At 44.4% G+C, this 18,189-nt stretch overlaps 2 protein-coding genes across 24 annotated transcripts in view; one reads left to right on the top strand and one right to left on the bottom strand.

Moving 5' to 3' along the window:
- Positions 1-6,689, top strand: part of RUFY1 (RUN and FYVE domain containing 1) — a 65,690-nt gene extending 59,001 nt beyond the window's left edge. For all 12 annotated transcript variants that reach the window (XM_086407897.1, XM_086407896.1, XM_086407887.1 and 9 more), the window contains 4 exons: positions 723-817; positions 3,361-3,409; positions 5,100-5,177; positions 6,084-6,689. In XM_086407897.1, the coding sequence (XP_086264023.1) occupies positions 723-817; positions 3,361-3,409; positions 5,100-5,177; positions 6,084-6,230 (369 nt within the window). In that variant the 3' untranslated portion in view covers positions 6,231-6,689. The remainder of the gene's footprint in view (positions 1-722; positions 818-3,360; positions 3,410-5,099; positions 5,178-6,083) is intronic.
- Positions 6,690-9,105: 2,416 nt separating this feature from the next.
- HNRNPH1 (heterogeneous nuclear ribonucleoprotein H1) lies at positions 9,106-18,115 on the bottom strand. Of its 12 annotated transcripts, XM_086407906.1 has the most exons (14): positions 18,070-18,115; positions 17,455-17,610; positions 16,017-16,172; positions 15,664-15,807; positions 14,101-14,239; positions 12,973-13,151; positions 12,822-12,893; positions 12,632-12,765; positions 12,350-12,485; positions 11,899-11,958; positions 11,717-11,806; positions 10,955-11,047; positions 10,455-10,504; positions 9,106-9,862 (listed from the first exon to the last, which is right to left on the bottom strand). In XM_086407906.1, the coding sequence occupies exons 2-13, from the start codon at positions 17,549-17,551 to the stop codon at positions 10,455-10,457; spliced, it is 1,350 nt and encodes a 449-aa protein (XP_086264032.1). In that variant the 5' UTR covers positions 17,552-17,610; positions 18,070-18,115; the 3' UTR covers positions 9,106-9,862. The 12 variants fall into 12 exon arrangements, with proteins under 12 accessions (XP_086264032.1, XP_086264034.1, XP_086264028.1 ...); XM_086407908.1 differs by lacking the exon at positions 11,717-11,806 and having other exon boundaries at positions 11,869-11,958; XM_086407902.1 differs by lacking the exon at positions 10,455-10,504.
- Positions 18,116-18,189: the final 74 nt, after the last annotated feature.

The following is an 18,189-nucleotide window of genomic DNA, read 5'->3' as shown; positions in this document are numbered from 1 at the left end:
CTGGGATCAGCCCTGAAAACCAAGTTGCTTTTCCGAGTCTTTGTCTCTGCCCTTGCCAGCCTGTGTCCTCAAGGTGTGCTCACCCCAGTTTATAGAGTCATCAACATCGTGCCCACTGAGCTTCGCTCCGTGGCTCAGGGCCCCTGGAGGGGCTTGCCACCCTCAGGGCCATGAAGGAGATCCCAGATCTTGGCTTTCATCAGCCTTGCTCATTTATTTTCAGAAAATGTTGACCAGCTCTTTCTAAAAAAGTTTATTCCTAAACTAGCTTTCCCTGATACAGATCTGTCTTCTAATAGAAACAGAAAAAAACTTTTTTTGCAAAAATCTGTTTGGAATGTTTCCTGCCCCACGTTCCACACTGCAGAGCCACTCATGAAGCGCTTCCCTTCCAGTTGTCCATCTGGAGAAACACACGAGTGTTTCTCGAAATAACCCTGTTGTGAATGAGATTGATACAACAAAACTGTTCCTGCTCTTGCAAAACATTCTAGGGACTTCCCTGGTGGTCCAGTGGCTAAGACTCCATGCTTCCACTGCAGAGGGGTGAAGGTGCAATCCCTGATCAAGGAACTAAGACCCTGCATGCCATGTGACATGACCAAAATTAAAAAATAGGGAAAAAAAAAACATTCCGACCTGCTTGTCAGTGTGATGACTAAACCTTTTTTTAAAAAAAGGACTTTGAGTTCTGTGTCAGGCATCTGGTTGGTTTGTTTTAGGAGCTGCGGGAGCTCCAGGACGAGAAGGCAGAGTTACAGAAGATCTGTGATGAGCAGGAACAAGCCCTCCAGGAAATGGGTCTGCACCTCAGCCAGTAAGAAACCCACTCCCCTTGTCTGCCACCCACATCAGGGCCACCGGGCCCACCTCCCCCTGGAGAGTCACAGCAGCCTGCCCACTGCGTCACTTGAGCCGCAAACCCGTGTCCTTTTTGTCCAGGGAAGGGCAATCAGGGAGGCCTGCCAGCTGTTCAAGGGGAACCCCCTGCGCAGGAAGTCAGGCTTCAGGGACACAGCACTGGTTTGGGTTAATTAATTCATCGAGAACATCCTTTTCTAGTGACCGGAAGTCTTACGGTCACAAACTGAGTGTCTGTGTCCCAGGGGAACCAGATGAGTGATAAGAGGGTGGTGTGTTTAGCTCCAGAGGGAGTGCTGTGGCTTGCGACTGTGAGCCCGCCACAGTGCAAGTCTGGCAACCACTTCCCTCCCTGGAGCCTGTAAACTCGCATCTGCCAGAGTCTGCCTGTCCGCCTCCGACGGGTGATACTGCGGGAGTGCACGCCCCGCGGCTCTGTCTGCCCTCTGACTGAACAGGTCTCCTCCCTGATGTCTCAGTCCTGCCAGGTTGCTCTGGACAGTTTGGTAGGTCACACCGCAGGCGGTGGAACTTGCCCATTTGTGTGATTGTTGCATTTTTAAACAAAGTGGGTAGCTTTTTCTCCTCAAGTCACAAGTCTTTTGGTTGCTAGTGACAGAAATCCAGTTCAAACTGGCTTAAGCAAAAAAAAGTCATCAGGAGTCAGTGTCTACCTGTCACTTGCCTCGCAGGTGGGCCTGGCCCCCAGCAGGGCTGTCTGTCAGAGGAACGAGCCTGTCTCTCTCCCGTCACTCCACAGAGATCCCAGGTTGACTCACGGCCCACCTGAGTCCTGGTGCAGGCTCAGTGAGCAGCAGAGCCCGGCTCAGGCCCGGTGCAGGACACACCGTGACCAGAGACGGGAGCTCAGAGCAGAGGAAACCAGACATACTCAAGTAGTGCACATGTGTGCACAAGCTTGGGAGCTTTCTGTCTGCAGAGTTGGAAGGTCTCAAGCAGTGCGGTAGCCCACAAAAGTATAAGGAAGAATGTTATGACTCTGATGAGGTGGTCTTTTTGGTAGTTTAATGTGAAGATGCTGCCCATTTGCTCTCCTCTCCCATTCAGCGGCTCTTTCTAGACCAGCTCAGGGCCACTGGTCCTTCCCCAGAGAGCTGCCTGCCCCCCACAGGTGGAGTGTGCCATGCGCTGCCCCCGCCTGGGGGGAGCTCTCAGAGAGTACCGGCCAGCTCTGAGGGCTCCCTGAAACTACTGAGAACCAGCTGTGGACGCTGACGTGCTGCTGCTTCTTGGATGCGAGCGGTATTTAGAGAGACAGAGGCATTCTCAGGGTGCCCTCCCCCTTCTCACATGGCTCGCCCCGTTTTTTTCCTCCTGCCTGTGCTCTTCACGTTGGACAAACAGCAGAAGTCAGAGACACATTCCTAGTAAGGCAGAGGCCTCAGAAAAGCAAAGTCTGGTCTTAGAAAGGCACCCCTGCCCTTAGCAATCTCCACCTTCAGTGCCCTTCACAGCCGAGGTGTCAGCGCTGCAGACAAGACGTGTGTTCTCCCCGTTCCCTCCTTTATGCAAGCCCCCACCAGACGACAGAGAAGGGAAAGCCCACTGTCAGATGCCTCCCCCAGCTGCAGACACACGTCTGGATTCTCAAGTTGTGTTTCCCAGGGAAGTTCTTCTGTGTCCCAGGCCGCCTCTGGCCCCGTCGGTCTGCCCTCCTGCTTCTGTAGCCGGGCGGGGAGGGGAGGAGCCCCTGCAAGCATTCCTGCAGGCCACAGGGTGTTTTCTTTCAAAGGCTCTGATGTTTGGTTTCCTCGTCCTTCCCTAGAAGTCTAAGCTGTGACTCAGAGCCTTCCTCTCTGACACTTGGATTAGGCGAATCCGGTGACAGTTTAAGCTAACTTCAGCTTTTAAAAAAGGGCTTTGACATACACGTAGTGTTCTGCTTTATCTGGTTTAATTCTGCCATTTTAGACCATGTTCGGTCCTGTCTTCTATGTGAAGAACTAAGGAATTATTCTTCCGTTAATGAATGAGAATGGAACAAGAACAAACTACCGTGCCCCCTGAGCCTGGCTGTTCTAGACAGAGCTGGCAGCAAGAGAGGGGCAGAGAGGCCTACAGATGTGGGGTCCCGCACCTGGTGAGGGAGTGCACCTGCCCCTCGCACATGTCACGGACGGGAACAGTTGCTCAGAGAAGCTAGAAACATGGGCTTTTATGAGATCATTCTGTTTTTAAATGATTGCAACTATTTCAAAGCCTTTTTAAACCCTGCCACAACTCAACAGCGTATATCTTGGGCCAGATTCAGTCCAGAGGCTCAGCCTCAAGACCGCCCCAGACACGAGCCAATACAGTGAGATGACTCTGGGATTGTAAAAAGGTGGAAAGAAGTCATTCTTTAAGAACTCATGTTATCATGTTCCTCTCTTACAGTCTTGTTGCCCTCACAAAGCCAAAAAGTTATCTGTGGATTTACTTCATGAGAGCTTGAAAGTCCCTCTTAGTGAGGCTGTGAATTTCTCTGTCTTTTTTAAGGTCAAAGCTGAAGATGGAAGACATCAAAGAAGTAAATAAGGCACTGAAGGTACTGGACTATTAACGTTATTAAGAATCACTGCTCGTAGCTGTCAGTCAGCTCATGCTCATATATTGGCATGCTCTTAGGTTTTCTCACAACAGTCAGATGAGAATATGTGGTTGATTCCTGGCTCCCATCACTTATTTACAGATAAGAAAACGCTGCCCAGAGCTGTGTGTCTAGGCTGAGATGGTGGCGCAGACAAGCAGCAGGGCCTGGAGGAGTCAAGGTCCTCTGGTACTGGTCTCTCTGCCGTCAGCTGCAGTTTGACATTAGACCTAGATCATAGGTGCCCTAATGAAGGAAATGAAAAGTGGCAGAAAGAGATCCAAGAAAGGTTGTCTTTTTTTTTTTTTTTTTTTTAATGATCAGAGTAAGACCTTTCCCTCCAGGTAAGGTGCTAGAGGCCACATTGTCCCATTCAAGTGCCCTGGGCCATTTCCGGGGACCATTTAAACCCTCAGCTGGGCCAAGTTTCTGAACCATTCTGGGGAGGGCAGAATGGCACACGCCACTTATGAGCAGGGACGTGTGGGCCAGGTGACCCAGTGTGGCGCTGAGCTAGCCCGCTGAGGCCGAGAGTGGAGTAGCAGAGGGCAGGAGTGTCTGACCCTCAGCCTCAGCTCTGCTCTGGAAGCAGTGTACAGACAGCCCTCTTCCCAGGGGACCCTGCAGCACATGCTGGAGCAGAGACCCTTCTGTCTCCAGGCACTTGACTACCAGGCCGCCTCAGGTCAGAAGCAGCAAATTGTCACAGCAACTAACAGCAGCCTGGACTGGCAGTTCACATCAGCTTTGTTTTAGCCTTCCTTGTAGACTGAAAAGCTCCTTAGATGTCATTGCTGTGAGCTGTTTTTATCCCCTGCAGAGATAAACAAGTGTTTGCGCAAAATGTCAGCTGACTGTGCTAGAGGGAGGATAAGTCATGAAATGGGACCCTAGCGCTTCCTGGAGCGGTGGAACACAAGGCTGAAAGCACGGTGGGCCTGTGCTGCACCTCCCAGCCGTATCTCTGTGTCATCAGGAAAGCGATAGTCAACAGAAGCCAAGGCGCCAGTAAAGCGCCTGGGGCGCTTGACCCTTGAACAGCTCAGTCCGAGACAGCAAATGCACATCCCGGTTTTCCCTTAGAAAGACTTCCAGAAAGGCATATCTCTAAGCCTCAGGTGCCTCCTCTGCTCCCCCGGGAAGCTCTGAGAATCAGGGCATCAGTGTGTATGGAGAAGCGCCTCCTGTCTCCGCAGCACGTTGCCCTTCTTTCTCAGCGGGGACTGGTGTCACAGATTTTCTAGTCTGGCTGCCAGGGTTGGCCTGTCTTCCTCCTGCCAGTTTAGGGGGCAGTTTGGATAATGTCTCAGCCAGGGATGGAGTTACAAGCACCAGACCCTGATTCTGATCACCTCGGCCCTAGGGCACTTACTGAAAGGGAGTGGAGTCTCAGGTTAACGCGAGGCTGGAGAATCTGGCAACCTGCAGAGACAAGGAAGCCCCAGGACAGGCAGGCTGCAGCACATGAGCTCCAGCTGTGGTCAGGCTTGGGGACAATCCTGGGACCACTTCTAGTGGAGAAGAGGCAGTGCCTCAAAAGCAAACCAGGTGCTATTAGGGATAGTGGATGCTGGGCTGAAGGATGAACATGGCTAAAGGCTCATCAGGAGCCAAGCCATAAAATAGGACTGTGTTCTTTCTTCCTCAGGGCCATACTTGGCTGAAAGACGATGAAGCAACACACTGTAAGCAGTGTGAAAAGGAGTTCTCCATTTCCCGGAGAAAGGTATGTGGGGTAGCCCTCCACTTGCTCGCCCAGGGACTAAGTTGGTACCTTGCCTGGGCCCTGGTTCTGGAGAAGGCCCGTAGGTCTAGGCCCGCTGCATTGGGTTCATGCTCACCGGTCTGCTGGCAGATGACTTCCCAGCCTGCCCCCCTTCAGGGACCTCAGCCCATTAGCACAGGCCTTGTCTCCACCACAGTCCTGCCAGTGATTTGGGAGTTGGGGCTGCTTGTTTGCGGAAGTGGTCTAGGTCTGTGTGTGTAAGCTGAAAATTCTTTGAGAGCAATAGGACCAGAATCTGGCCTAGTTAGGCAAAACCAGAACCTATGGGGAACCTGTGGGCAATCAGTCTTAAGCCTGGCATCCAGGTGGCTATCTGGGCAGGGCACTTGCGGCCAGTGGATCTGCCTCTGCCTGTGTAGCCCGCCTTCAGGTTCCAGGAACACGTGGTCTTGGGCCCAGCCTTCAGTCCAAGGTTGACCAGGCCTTGACTGACCAGTTGGGCAGGGCAAGATACAGATGCCACACAAAATAGAGAGCCTTTATTAAAGGACTTCTCAGGAGTGGCTGGCTAAAGAAACCTTGGGTCACCACCATGGAATGCAGCAATTACAGGGAACATACCCAGGCACATAAGGTATCACTGACTACCAACTCAGAGTTGGCAAGTCCAATAAACACAAAGAAAAAGAACCTCACTCGTGCCATTGGACACCCCCTCCAACACTCCATGGATTTACAGGAACAGAAATGTAGAAACACGAGGTCTAGAAGAACCCCTTTCAAAATGATACAAGCCTCTGGAGGAGGGATTTTAGCATATTAAACTTTTAAAGATTGGTCAACTAGAGTAGGGTGTGCAGGCCCAGGCAGCACAGCAGTCGCTAACTGCCTCTTTTCACCCTCTAGCACCACTGCCGGAACTGTGGCCACATCTTCTGTAACGCGTGCTCCAGTAATGAACTGGCCCTGCCCTCCTACCCCAGACCAGTCCGTGTGTGCGACAGCTGCCACACCCTGCTCCTTCAACGGTGCTCCTCCTCCACCAGCTCCTAAGGCAGGGGCCTCAGCAGGGCCTGCTTTCCAGACCAGTTGCCAGCCTATCTTCATCTCTGTGGGCAGCCTCAGAACAGTGCCAAACTCTCTGGGTCTTGAGTTGGTCTGGGACTTGGAAGGTTGGTTTCCAAGCTGGGCTGCTGGCCCTCTGGAACGCAGCACACAGGACTGGAAGCTGCACATGCCTCTCCTTTCCAAGTTGTACAGAATCAACTCCTCTGGATTGAAATTCTCACTTGACACCACCGGCTTTGGTTCAGATGCAACTTCATGATTTTGCTATTATCATTTTTCAATTTCCAAAGAATTAACCTCTTTTGCAACAGCCCAACTAGTTGTAGTAATCAGGTCCTTTTCCTCCCTACCACCCCAGCATGCTTTCCCCTACTTCGGAGTCAAAAAATTCACACCCTTGTGAATATCCATCATTAGCCCTGCAATAAAACTGTTTATTTTTCATTCTGGTATAACGAAGGAGCTTATGTCAGCTTCACAGGATGCCCAGAACAAGCCCCATTTCAGGACTAGAGGCCCTCAGTGAGGGTGGCTGCATCTGAGGTAGAGGCCTGAGCTTGCTGGGTTCTGGGGTGCAGGCTGCTGCCCAGCTGAATAAAGGACAAGCTGAGCTGTCCCCTACACACAACACACACCCCCCTAACTTCCCTCCACCGGTTAACGGCCTTGAGTATTCAGGTTACAGAAGTGTAACAAGTACTCATAACACAATCAGACAGGTCAGCCCATCTGTATGCAAGGCCTCTTTTCAGTGCCCGAGTCCACCTCCCACCAGCGTTCTGACCTTGACTGTCCAGCCTCTGCTTGAGAGCCTGGCTCTCTTTTCCTTCTGTACTCTGTCCTAGCACAAGGCACACCCACAGCCTAGCTGATTCCACATCTGCTCACCTAAACACACCGTTACGGATGGGAAACATGGAAGGTTCAACGACATTAGGTCCCAGATCTGTGTGACCAGCCTCCAAAACCGTGTGCCCTGCTTCAAAGCTACATTCATTCCGAAGTGCAGATTTTTGAGTCCTATTTAAGGAAGCACATGGCAGCAAAAAGGGACTTTGTCCTCTTCCCTAACCTAATCTGAGCTTTCTTAACCTCATTCAGGGCCCAACTTTTCCCAGCGTTTACATACCACACTTCCCCCAAATGGTCTAGCATTAGATCTGTACCTTGTTTGCAGCGTGCCCAGTTTTTACTCCAACTTGCTGGGGAGCCTTAGGTTAAGTCACTCCTCAGCCTGTCTCATCTGCACACAGAAGGGGAGCAGGATACCTTCCTGCTTCAAGACAGTTCTGACAGTTCCCACCACTACCACACTAAGTGCTCTTCCCTTTATCATCCTGATTTCTTCTAAAACCTGCCCCTGCCCCATGCCCCAAGCACTATTCACAAAGAATTCTTGTGCTGGATACTAAGTATCTAGCTGCGGAAAAGAATTTAAGACATCCATTATGTACCTGAACTTTGGAACCCTCAGTTTCTGGTTTGGCAAACTTCCCCTTACTTGGGCAAACAAGGAGGGACAGATAAAAGGCAGTGTTTCTCCAGCTTAAATACAGACTGTGGAGGGCTAAGGGTCATGATAAATGACACCAAGTCTGGAGACTCTGACTGTTCCTAACAAACTCCCAGGTGAAGATGCCGGTCCATGGAGTACAGTGTTTGAAAGAAACACAATGTTTCTAGGTATTTTTTCAAGTTTCTTCAACAAAAATGTTTCCTGTTAAAAAACCAAAAACTAAAGGACTAGGGAAGATGAAGGGACACTCCTTGTGCCTGATTTCCCCTGACACAGACCAAGGAAAGATCTCAAGGGCATTACTAGGTTTAGAACAGTGCATCCCCAGAAAATTCTCTCCAAGCCTGCAGAAGACAATTTATAGAACATTAGAATACTTCTGTATCCCCAACCCAACTGAAGGTATGCACCCAGTTTTCAGAACACATGGAACGGCAAGAGGATTCAGAGTCCGTCAGTACATCTTCGTGTAGTGCTGCCAACTGCAATCTTCAAGAAGTGCTATCATTCTAAGCAGTTTTTCTACATTCACCATACTAACCACACCCCTTCAGCACTGTCAGCAAATAAAAATAGCTTCGAACAGCACAAGCCTATGTTCACAGCTCCAATTCTGAATTCTAACCTCAATGCAGCAAACTTAATTTAGAGGGATGATGAATGAGTGGTAATTCCCAAATTACCAGTGTTAAATGTCTGAAGGTAATTCTAGAACTATACCTGTATTGCTTACTACTTTCCTAGCAAATGCCATTGAGTTTTACCTACAATAAAGATTTCAATTAGAGTTAAAACTAATCATTTGTTCTCAGAAGTACTTGATAGCTTTATACTTTATAAATTACTTTATAAAGTAATTTTGCTCCTAAGCAGACTTGATCTTGAGGAGCAAAGCAAAAATAAAAGACTGAATCTCATTTCAAAGTCCTCTATGAACTAGCTCCTTCTAGAAGGTACCTCATAGAAGCAAAATTCAAAAGATGCCACAAGATTGCTGCTGGCACTTCCTCAGCCATGCTCAAAGGCTTCCACAGACATGCAGAGCGTAACAGAGGACACTTCTGCCTCCCCCTTGGCCTTGTGCAAGTGCTTAGCAAGTCAAAGCCAATTCAGATCACATCCTGTGCAGCCAGGCCAAACATACAGACCTTCCACAGGACCCCAAAGCTTAATTTACCTTCAGTTGTACTGGAAGGAAAAGTCTGAAGACATCTACACAACAGCCACAACTGCCAAGCCTGTCTGCCACAGCCAGAGATGCGGGCCACTGTTCACCTACGCCCCAGACAGCAAGGAAGCACCAACAAACAGTCCACGTGACACCGAAGCACAGACCAGACAAAGTGCAGTTTCTAAAAGGAAGATTTATTCGACAAGTTTCACTTAGCGCAATACACCTAAAAGGAAAACCACAATACAATGAAAAATTTAAATCAAGGCCTCAGAATTTCATACAAACACCAAGACCAAAATCCTCAAGTATTGGTATTGCGTGTCAAATTTCCCCCATTAACTTAAAAAAAAAAAGCTTAAACTTACGTGCCATAGAGGTTATTAAATGAAACTAGAATTAACAAACATGCCAAATGTTTCACTTTTAATTGTAGACACAGCTCCTATATTGAGTTTTACAAAAAAAGCATGTCTTTCAACATGCATCCAGACAGTGTTCAATGTAATGTGATGTAAGAGCAACATTTAACATAATTCAACTGCTTTAACCTAAATACACTTACTGCTTAAGTACATCCTACAAGAGAACTAACTTGAGAAAAGCTGAAAATTATTTAACAGGAATAGTTTACTCAACCTAGTTGTTACATCCTAGATGAACGTGTTCAAAAATACTGAACCTTAAGTCTTTAAAACAATCCTGATTTCCACTTAGAGTAAGCATAAATCACAAGCTTGTATTGCAAAACTGTTAAAACTTAAGTTTTTCTTTTAAAAAATGTTGACCAAGAGTCAGTGATCAGGATCAATTACATTCCCCATCCACCACTCATACTGGACATGCTAGACATCCCTCCCATTCCGTTCACTCCCATAGATGTTCGGCTTCCGCTACTGTAGTAGCTGCTGTTCACTGCTCCTTGGCTGCCTGCAAAGAGATCAATTTGACAAGTCAGGATAAGTATCAGATTAGCAGTCAACTAAAATATAGCATTCCAAAAAAAAGTTTAAAAAGTATACGAGTACAAATGGCTGCTGTCCAAGTGGCGAGAAGCATGTTTGGGAAAAGGGACTCCCGACTCCAAACAAGTCTCAATAAACCCCTTTTCTCTGCAGTACCAACTTGCCAGACTCTTGTGCTACCATTTATTTGGATGCTTCAGGATCAACGTTGAAAAAAGTTTAAAGGAAAACTAGTGTTTTTCAAAAATTGCAAAATTACTTCATGTTGTTTTTAAAGCTAAACAAAGCATTTTAAAAAAAATTTACCGTAAACATTCACAATGTGTCCATTGAATGGCATGTATGAATAGGGAGCACAGGGGCAATCTCTTGCTTTTCCTATTCATGGTGGGCAGGAAGTGAGACAATGAAGTTGGACTAAAGGCAACTCACTGTGCCCAAGATGGCAGCCTCCATGGAGTTAAATAAGAGCCATTGACTGCTATAGAAAGTGTCATTACAACATATCAATATTTGCTATTGGGAATTTAAATTATATTTTTTGAGAAAATATTTACCTATGCAATGTTTGATTGAAAATCACTGGAGTTTTCCTGTAAAACTTGGTCTGCAAAAGGATTTTGTAGGGTAAGACTATAATACCAAAATCACCATTCTTTAGACCAACTGAAAAAATTAATTAATAAAACCAATCCTAGGTTAACTGACTAGTAAATACGGTCTTGAACCCAACCACCATTCTAAATTCTCCCTCCATCTAACATGGATTTACTGCTAACAAAAAGACAGAAAAAGAGAACGACTTTAATGTTTTAACAAACGGAGGCAGATGTTTTCTGGCTCGACATTATTCAAAGTTGCAATATCGACTATTTTGAATTCATAGAATACTTCCCCCTCCCAATGATTGATTCTGAAAATTAAACTATTTGAATATTTATATTAGGATCAAGAACATACATTTAATAACCCAATTTTACCAAAAAAGGAGCCTGAACATTCCCAACTAAAGAAACCTGCCTGAAACTTATTCTAAGTATATTAAAAAAACACTTACCGTATCCACTCATGCTGCTCTGGCCACCATAGCCGCCTCCATAACCACCACTCAGCTGCTGGCTGGCCGGGCCCCCGTAACTGGACTGGTTTGCTGTTAAGTTAAGACAACATTAGAACCTTGTTTCTTATATAATGTGGTACCTGGTGGTACCCGGCTTGTAATTCTAAATCTAAATTTCTAAATTCTAAATTTCCAGTCTTGATCTTAGTATCACTAGAGCCCACTGTACCACCTTCTGCCTATTGCCTAGGACCAGACTACCTTTCTATCCATCGTATGAGCTAGTCAAACACTTAAAAACCACAAGGCCAAAAGTATACACATCAGCAGGACTGAATCCACGTTTCCTTAAGTAGAGGCATTTTGACAACACCTTATGAAACTGCTTAATTGGATTTAATGGGATTTCCCCCCATGATTCCATATAATAAGGGTATTTCAATACACAGGTATCACTGAACACCTAATTATGCCCAACAATTTATTCTGATCCTGTGCTTTTTTGCTAAATATTTTAGGCTTATACTTCATACTTAAACAATTCAACTAATTTCTTTCTACAGTCCCCTCCCCCAAAAGTACTTCAAACCAACTTATCTATTCTAAACACTTTATATAACTCACATTTAATGCATACTATTCAAATAAAAACTTTTATTTGCCTAAATTTTGCTAAACCCCTTATATATAAATTAACTTAACTTATATAAATTGACTTATATAAATGTTTTGGTTTTTAAAAAAACTAACGATATTTACACAAGCCCATGCCTCCCATCATTTGGCTACCATAAGCACCACCGCTTGCTCCTGCTGTAGAATTCAAGAAGAGTTCTACATATCTGTGTTCTGAAATGAGAGAAAAGGCATACAAGGTTAGCTTAAAAAAAAGACACTAAAGTGATATTTACACAAACCCATGCCTCCTAGCATTTGGCTACCGTAAGCACCACCGCTTGCTCCTGCTGTAGAATTCAAGAAGAGTTCTACATATCTGTGTTCTGAAATGAGAAAAAAAAAGTTTGAAAATGTATGTTGGTGACAGAAGATAAACTCTTTTAAGTTCTTTTAAGTAGATCTGTGAACTTATTACTTTTAGTAAAAAAAAAAAATTCTAGCTGCTTGTTCTCAGGTGATTTACTTCATGCAGGTTTTAAAAAGCAGTCAAGCATTCATCTAAATCGCTTAAGTCTGTCAATCAAGCATATACCTTCAGTCAGTGTTGTTATCAAATTAACTTATCAAATTCATTTTAGTCATAGAACTTTTTAAAGATCCACAGAACCCTATCACTAGATTAAAAAATTTTCACATCCTCAGTATTCCTCTATTATAATCATTAGTCACACAACTATCTGTAAAGAGACCCCAAAATCCTTAAATCACACTTACGCATATTTGCTTTGTCTTTTGACATAGCTGCCACAGCATCTTCATGAGTTGCAAACTCGACATCTGCTTCACCAGTTACTCTGCCATCAGGACCAATTTCAATATGTACTCTCACAGGGTTGAGTGGTGAAAAAAACTAAATACAAGGTATTTCAAAGAATCAAAATCAAACCTTGTTACAAGAAACAAAATTTTAACATGCTGCTTCACTTAAGTAGAACCACCACCATGTTTGTACTGCTATACTGAAATAGACAATTTATCAATCTATCCTCCACTTACATTATAAATGTCATTCTCAGTAGCTCTGTAAGGTAATCCCCGCATGTGAACACAGTGTCCTGTTGTGCTCTGGAAAGTAGAGCCACCATCCCCGTATCTGTGATCTGACATTCCTGAAAAACAGTAATTGAGGTCTAGATGAACAAGAGTGTAAGTATCCCTCAGAAGAGAAATTCAATTCTTACCTTACCTCTTCCGAATCTATCTGACCCAAATCCATAGCCATCATTATAGCCATTATAATCATCATAGCCTCCATAACCTGAAAGACAAAAAGTACTATCACTACATGAAAACACTCACAAAGAACAGACCTCATGACACTTGCACAGTCTACATACCTCCACCATAAGCACCACGCCTCATCCTTTCAAAGCCAGCTCCTCTTCCAATGCTGTTATACCCTCTGCCAGCCCCAGGTCTGTCATAGGGACCTGGTCGCTGCATGGCCATAAGTTTTCGTGGTGGATCATAGTGAGTTCTAACTTCAGCTCGACTGCTCTTAAAGATTTCGATATACCTAAAGCATTGTTCATGAGGAAGGGGGGTGGGGAAGGGAGAGAAAACATTAGTTCATTTCATACAGGTATTTAGTTACACAAGAAAACAATGAAGTCATAGCCATGAAACTGACTAATATTTAAAGCCAGATTTCTTATATTTGCATAGGCAATGACCAGAAATTCACTCAATTTTAAGATTTAATGTAAACTTTATAGGAGAAAAACATCCTCCTCTGAGGCAGAGTGCCCAACCTTAGGGGTAGAGAGGAGTACTGTAAATGTCTTAGGAGGGAAAGAATTCCACTCAACTTTCAACATTTCATGTCTTAAATCCATTGGCATCATGTATAGCAAGTGGGCTAAAAAGCCAGCCTCCACCAACAGTCTAGCCCACACTACACATCTCCTTCCGCCAATAAATTCCCCAGCCTATGCTTTTAGTAGGAATCAGCATAGGTAAGCGCATGCTTCAATGAAAAATAGTCACAAGCAAAGAGAATAAAACCTTTTGTGACAATTTCTTGAAAGCTATGCTTATTAATACATATGCAGAATATTTATACAGCAAGAAAAAGTTTGTTGCATTTCAACTTTAAAAACAAGATCAGAAAGTATCACATTTTCTTATGGTAATATTAATTTACTAGGTGGGTGTTATTACAGCTAAAGCCAGGTTTGCATGAACATTTTTAAAACCATAGTCTCTCAACTCCACTGACTGGGGTTAATTAGGACTCTTACAAAATTGTGAAGTAGATCAAATTAACTGGGGACAATTTTAAAATCTAAAATTTAATCTGAAAGTACTATCGGACTTTTGACACTGGAAAAGTTTGAAAATTGTGGCAAAATATCAAATAGACTATGAAATCAGATTTTTTTTCCCTTGATTCTAAGCAGAGAGAATATGGATTTAATAGTTTACCATAAGAAAAGTGACAAATCCAACCAACCATCCATCCCCACCTGTGCCCTATTCTTTCCTTGTGTTTCTTTAGAGCCTTTTCAGCTATTTCCTGTGAAGCAAACTGCACGAAGGCCTCCCCCGTACTCCTCCCCTGGAAGTCCACCGGCAATGTTATCCCATTTGGCACGATTTCCAACCCTTCAACCCAAGGACAAATAACCCCAGTAGGGGGGCAATATTAACATCACAAGCCCAGAAATGATTCTTCTTATAGCTTTAAATAAACCAGAATTTTAACTTTAGGTGAATGGTATGCTTTCAACAAGTACTCTTTAAAAAAGCATTGCAGTAATATGAAGTTCCATTATTACAGACTATAACTCAATTCTTAACACATCCCATGACATGGTATACAAGAAAACACTTTGAACACAGGATGCATTAAGAATTCAACAATTAAGAACACTTATTTATCTATGCAACTTAATGTTGAATTATACAAGAATTACACACATTTTCAAGCATTAAATACAATAGTTTTGCTAAATTCAAAGATACACCTTCTACCTCATTTCATATTTTTCAATGTTTTAAAGTTAGTGGAACTTCAGTTTTTAAAAATTACATATTTAAACATTTCATATACAAATTGAAACATTGCTTAGTCATACAATTGACAAACATACAATCTAAGCTTTCAACAAACAACTGATCTAACACAGCACAATCATGCACTCTTATTCTCTAACAGTAGTATGATTCACTTCTGGAAATTCCGTCTATGAAAAATCCTTTCCGTGGATACATTCCCAAGCTTACAAAAAGGACTTAAAGCACTTTCCTAGAAGATATGAAATTATGTTCATATTTAACGATGTTGACAGATAGCATTCAATTCTCACCAATTTAGACAAAAACAGTAAAAATAGACTTGATTTCAAAAATTCTGGCAAAACATTAGGACTTGATACATATCTAATAGTCAAAATTTTAATACATACTATACTAAACCATGAAAGGATTTGTTAATTCCAACTTATAACATCATGAATATTAAGCAACAATATTTAAAATATATGCTCTAACATTCTGCTAAACATTCAAATACTTTAGGCCCAAAACAATTTCAAAACAGTTTCTGTACTTCAGATACTAAGACAACATTCAACCTACACTTCCTTTCCCTATTTTTTCTTGCATAAACAGAATGAGATCATTAGAGACATTTCTGACCCCAGTACCTACTGTGTCTTACAATATAGACACCTGCCATAAATTACAACAGCCTAACATACTAATCTAATGTTAAGGGATCTTACCTTTAACGTGAAGTATTTTGCTGAACAGCAATGTGAGGAAAGTAGTTAAGTTGTTGAGGACAATCCTCAAAGATCTACTCTGAACTACAATACTAAATATAAGCAAAGTTAGCATTTTGGAAATAATTAATCCACCTTTAAGATGGGCTTAAATTATTTGACGGTCTCCAGGAAGAAGAAAACATCTGCATATACTCACAACCTATTTAAATATCTAAGCTTCTCAACTTTTAAGTCTATTCAATCACATGTTGCCAGCTGCTAGCCAGAACTCACTGCTCAATAACAAACACGACTACATACCTGAGAAGAACTGAACAATTTCTTCCTTGCTACATCCAAATGGGAGTCCTCTAAGCCGTACAAAGCCATCATTGGCCGTGTCAGGACTATTTGGACCAGTATGCTTCAACACCCAATCCATTTCAACGTTGTTTGACTTGAATACTGAAAGAGGTGCTTAGAATTAGTCAACTTCGGAAAGTTACAGAACAATGTTCAGACTTCCTGGGTCTTTAGATAATCTAGGAAGAGCTGCCATAAACTCTTAGATGACCATTTCCATGCGGTCAAATACCTAAAATTCAGAAGGGGTAAGATAGATTTCTATTTGTTTAATGTTTTATTTACTGTTACTAGGGCAACATAAATCAAACCTTCAACATATCTGTGTCCCATAGTTTCTCTGTCTTTTTTCAGGGCCAATTTGACTTCATCTTCTGATTCAAGTTCAACAAAAGCCTCGCCACTCGGTCTGCCTTCTCTGGTGTAGATGAAACGAATACCTTGAGCCCCATTTTGAATTTTGCAGTCTGGAAAGAAAACAACCGTTAATACAGAATTTAAAACTAAAAACCACCTCTGGGTGATACAGATAAAATGCCTATACATACCCCCACTACAAAGGAAATCATTTGCAAAACCTAGAATGAGCAACATTACTATCTCCTAAGGTGTCTTAGTAATTAAGCAGTTTTCCTCTCATGACCAAACTTTCTTATTCCCCTGAATACATTCCCGATCCATCAAGAAAATCCAATATTCAAAGCAGTTTCTTACCGAACTTATCTCCAACTCATTACTCATGTGTGTCCATTAAACATACTTTTAATAATAACTCCTCAGCAAATTTTTCAATCTGGACTTTGTGGTTTTTATGGTCTTTTCTGAATACACTTGGTTTGGACTTTTGATTCGGGGTATTTGACAGTTTTACCTTACTAGAAGCAACATCACAGTTTCTTGCTCAAATCCGAACTGCAGGGCCAATACTCACCTGAAAGGGGATCAATGTTACCAAGCTAAAATGCTCCAAACGCACAGCTGAAGCCAAACCCAGTCTTGCTCACTGCAAGGTGGCTTCCCATGTATTTGCTTCTTGTTTTCGTTTTCCGTTACATACACTGAATTCAGATAGTAAGTCAATACTACAAATATCCTTCCAACCTGTAAATTTCTACCAAATATCATCTTTCAGTCTAATCTTACACTAATAATGAGAACACGGGCATTTGGCAGACATTCAAGGAAACCTACATACTGGAAAAAAGCTACCCAGGCAAGAAAACTTTTCCGGGTTTCAGTGCCCTCAACTGTAAAGCGAGCCAGACCACGAACTCTTCAATTACCAAATCCCGATTAGGAAAACTGTCTTAAATTAAGAAGCGATATTTTCTTTTTCCAAAACAGAATGCCCCTTTTCAAATCAACACCCAAATTTGAAAAGTGTTAGCAATTTAAATTTGTAAGGTATTTGCTGAGCTACTCGGCAAATTTTCCCAAGATTGCGGGGAAAACCTGGTCTATTCCCATTTATCCTTTGTGAGAAAAGACATACACAGATAAATACTTAAAAAGATAAACAAAAATTCCACCAGAGGCCGCATTCCCCCCAGGAGCGCCGGGCGGGTGGGGCTTTCGCAATTTCCATTGCGTAACCGCAGCCTGCTGGGCGCGCTCAACAGCGGGAACAGCTGCCGCCCGCGCCCCACTAGGGGGCGCCACGGGCTCGGCCCCGCCGTCGTCGCTGTCGCCTCCTCGCTCGCCCGCCCTGCGGCCCCAGGTGCTTAATTCCAGCCTCCGTTTCAGACTCACCAGAAAAAAACCGCTGCACTTCGTCTGCAGAGCAAGACCAAGGCAAGCCCCGGACCTTCACCACGAACCCCTCACCGCCTTCGGTGCCCAACATCATGGTCTCCTAGTGGGTGCTGGCGTCGAATCAGACTGCAAGACCCGGGTCGGCAGTCAGACCTGGAAGAACGTTAAAATGAAACAGCCCTCCGCTCTCGAGACGGCCCGCCTGCCCGCGGAGCCTCAGGATGGGTCGACCCCGTGAGGACGTTCCGACCCCAGCGAATATAACAACGAGTGCCCCACTTGCCAGCAGCCAGACGCCCGAAGCCGCTCTGTGCACCAGGTATCGTGGCCCCAAGCCGAGGGGGAACCCGGCCTAGCGCCAGCGTGGAGGCTAGGAAATGGCGGCGGTCGCTTCCGCTCCGCCTCCTCCGACATCTCACACAATAGAGTCGTCGCGGCCTGCAGGCCTCAGCGGCCCTGCCGCAACTCGGCGAACCATTCCTGGCTCCTAACGGCAGCTCTCACCTTGCCAAAGACCCTGACGCTCTACACAGACCCAGGGGCAAGCAATCCTCGCAAAACTGACAGCCTCGGGGGACGCTGGATGGTAAACACCGAACAACAAACACTCACCTGCAAACACAACTTCGGCGCGGCTGAGACGAAATGGCTAGTGGGCGCCTGCGCAACCTAAATAAGGCCTTTTGAACAAGCTCTGCGCACGCGCAGCCAGGTGCCCGCACCGCCCTCTTG

Source organism: Bos grunniens, chromosome 7 (genome assembly GCF_055505025.1).
Source record: "Bos grunniens cultivar Pamir isolate PY7600 chromosome 7, Bosgru_T2T1.0, whole genome shotgun sequence".
NCBI lineage: Eukaryota > Metazoa > Chordata > Mammalia > Artiodactyla > Bovidae > Bos > Bos grunniens.
This window is presented reverse-complemented; position numbering and strand designations above follow the sequence as displayed.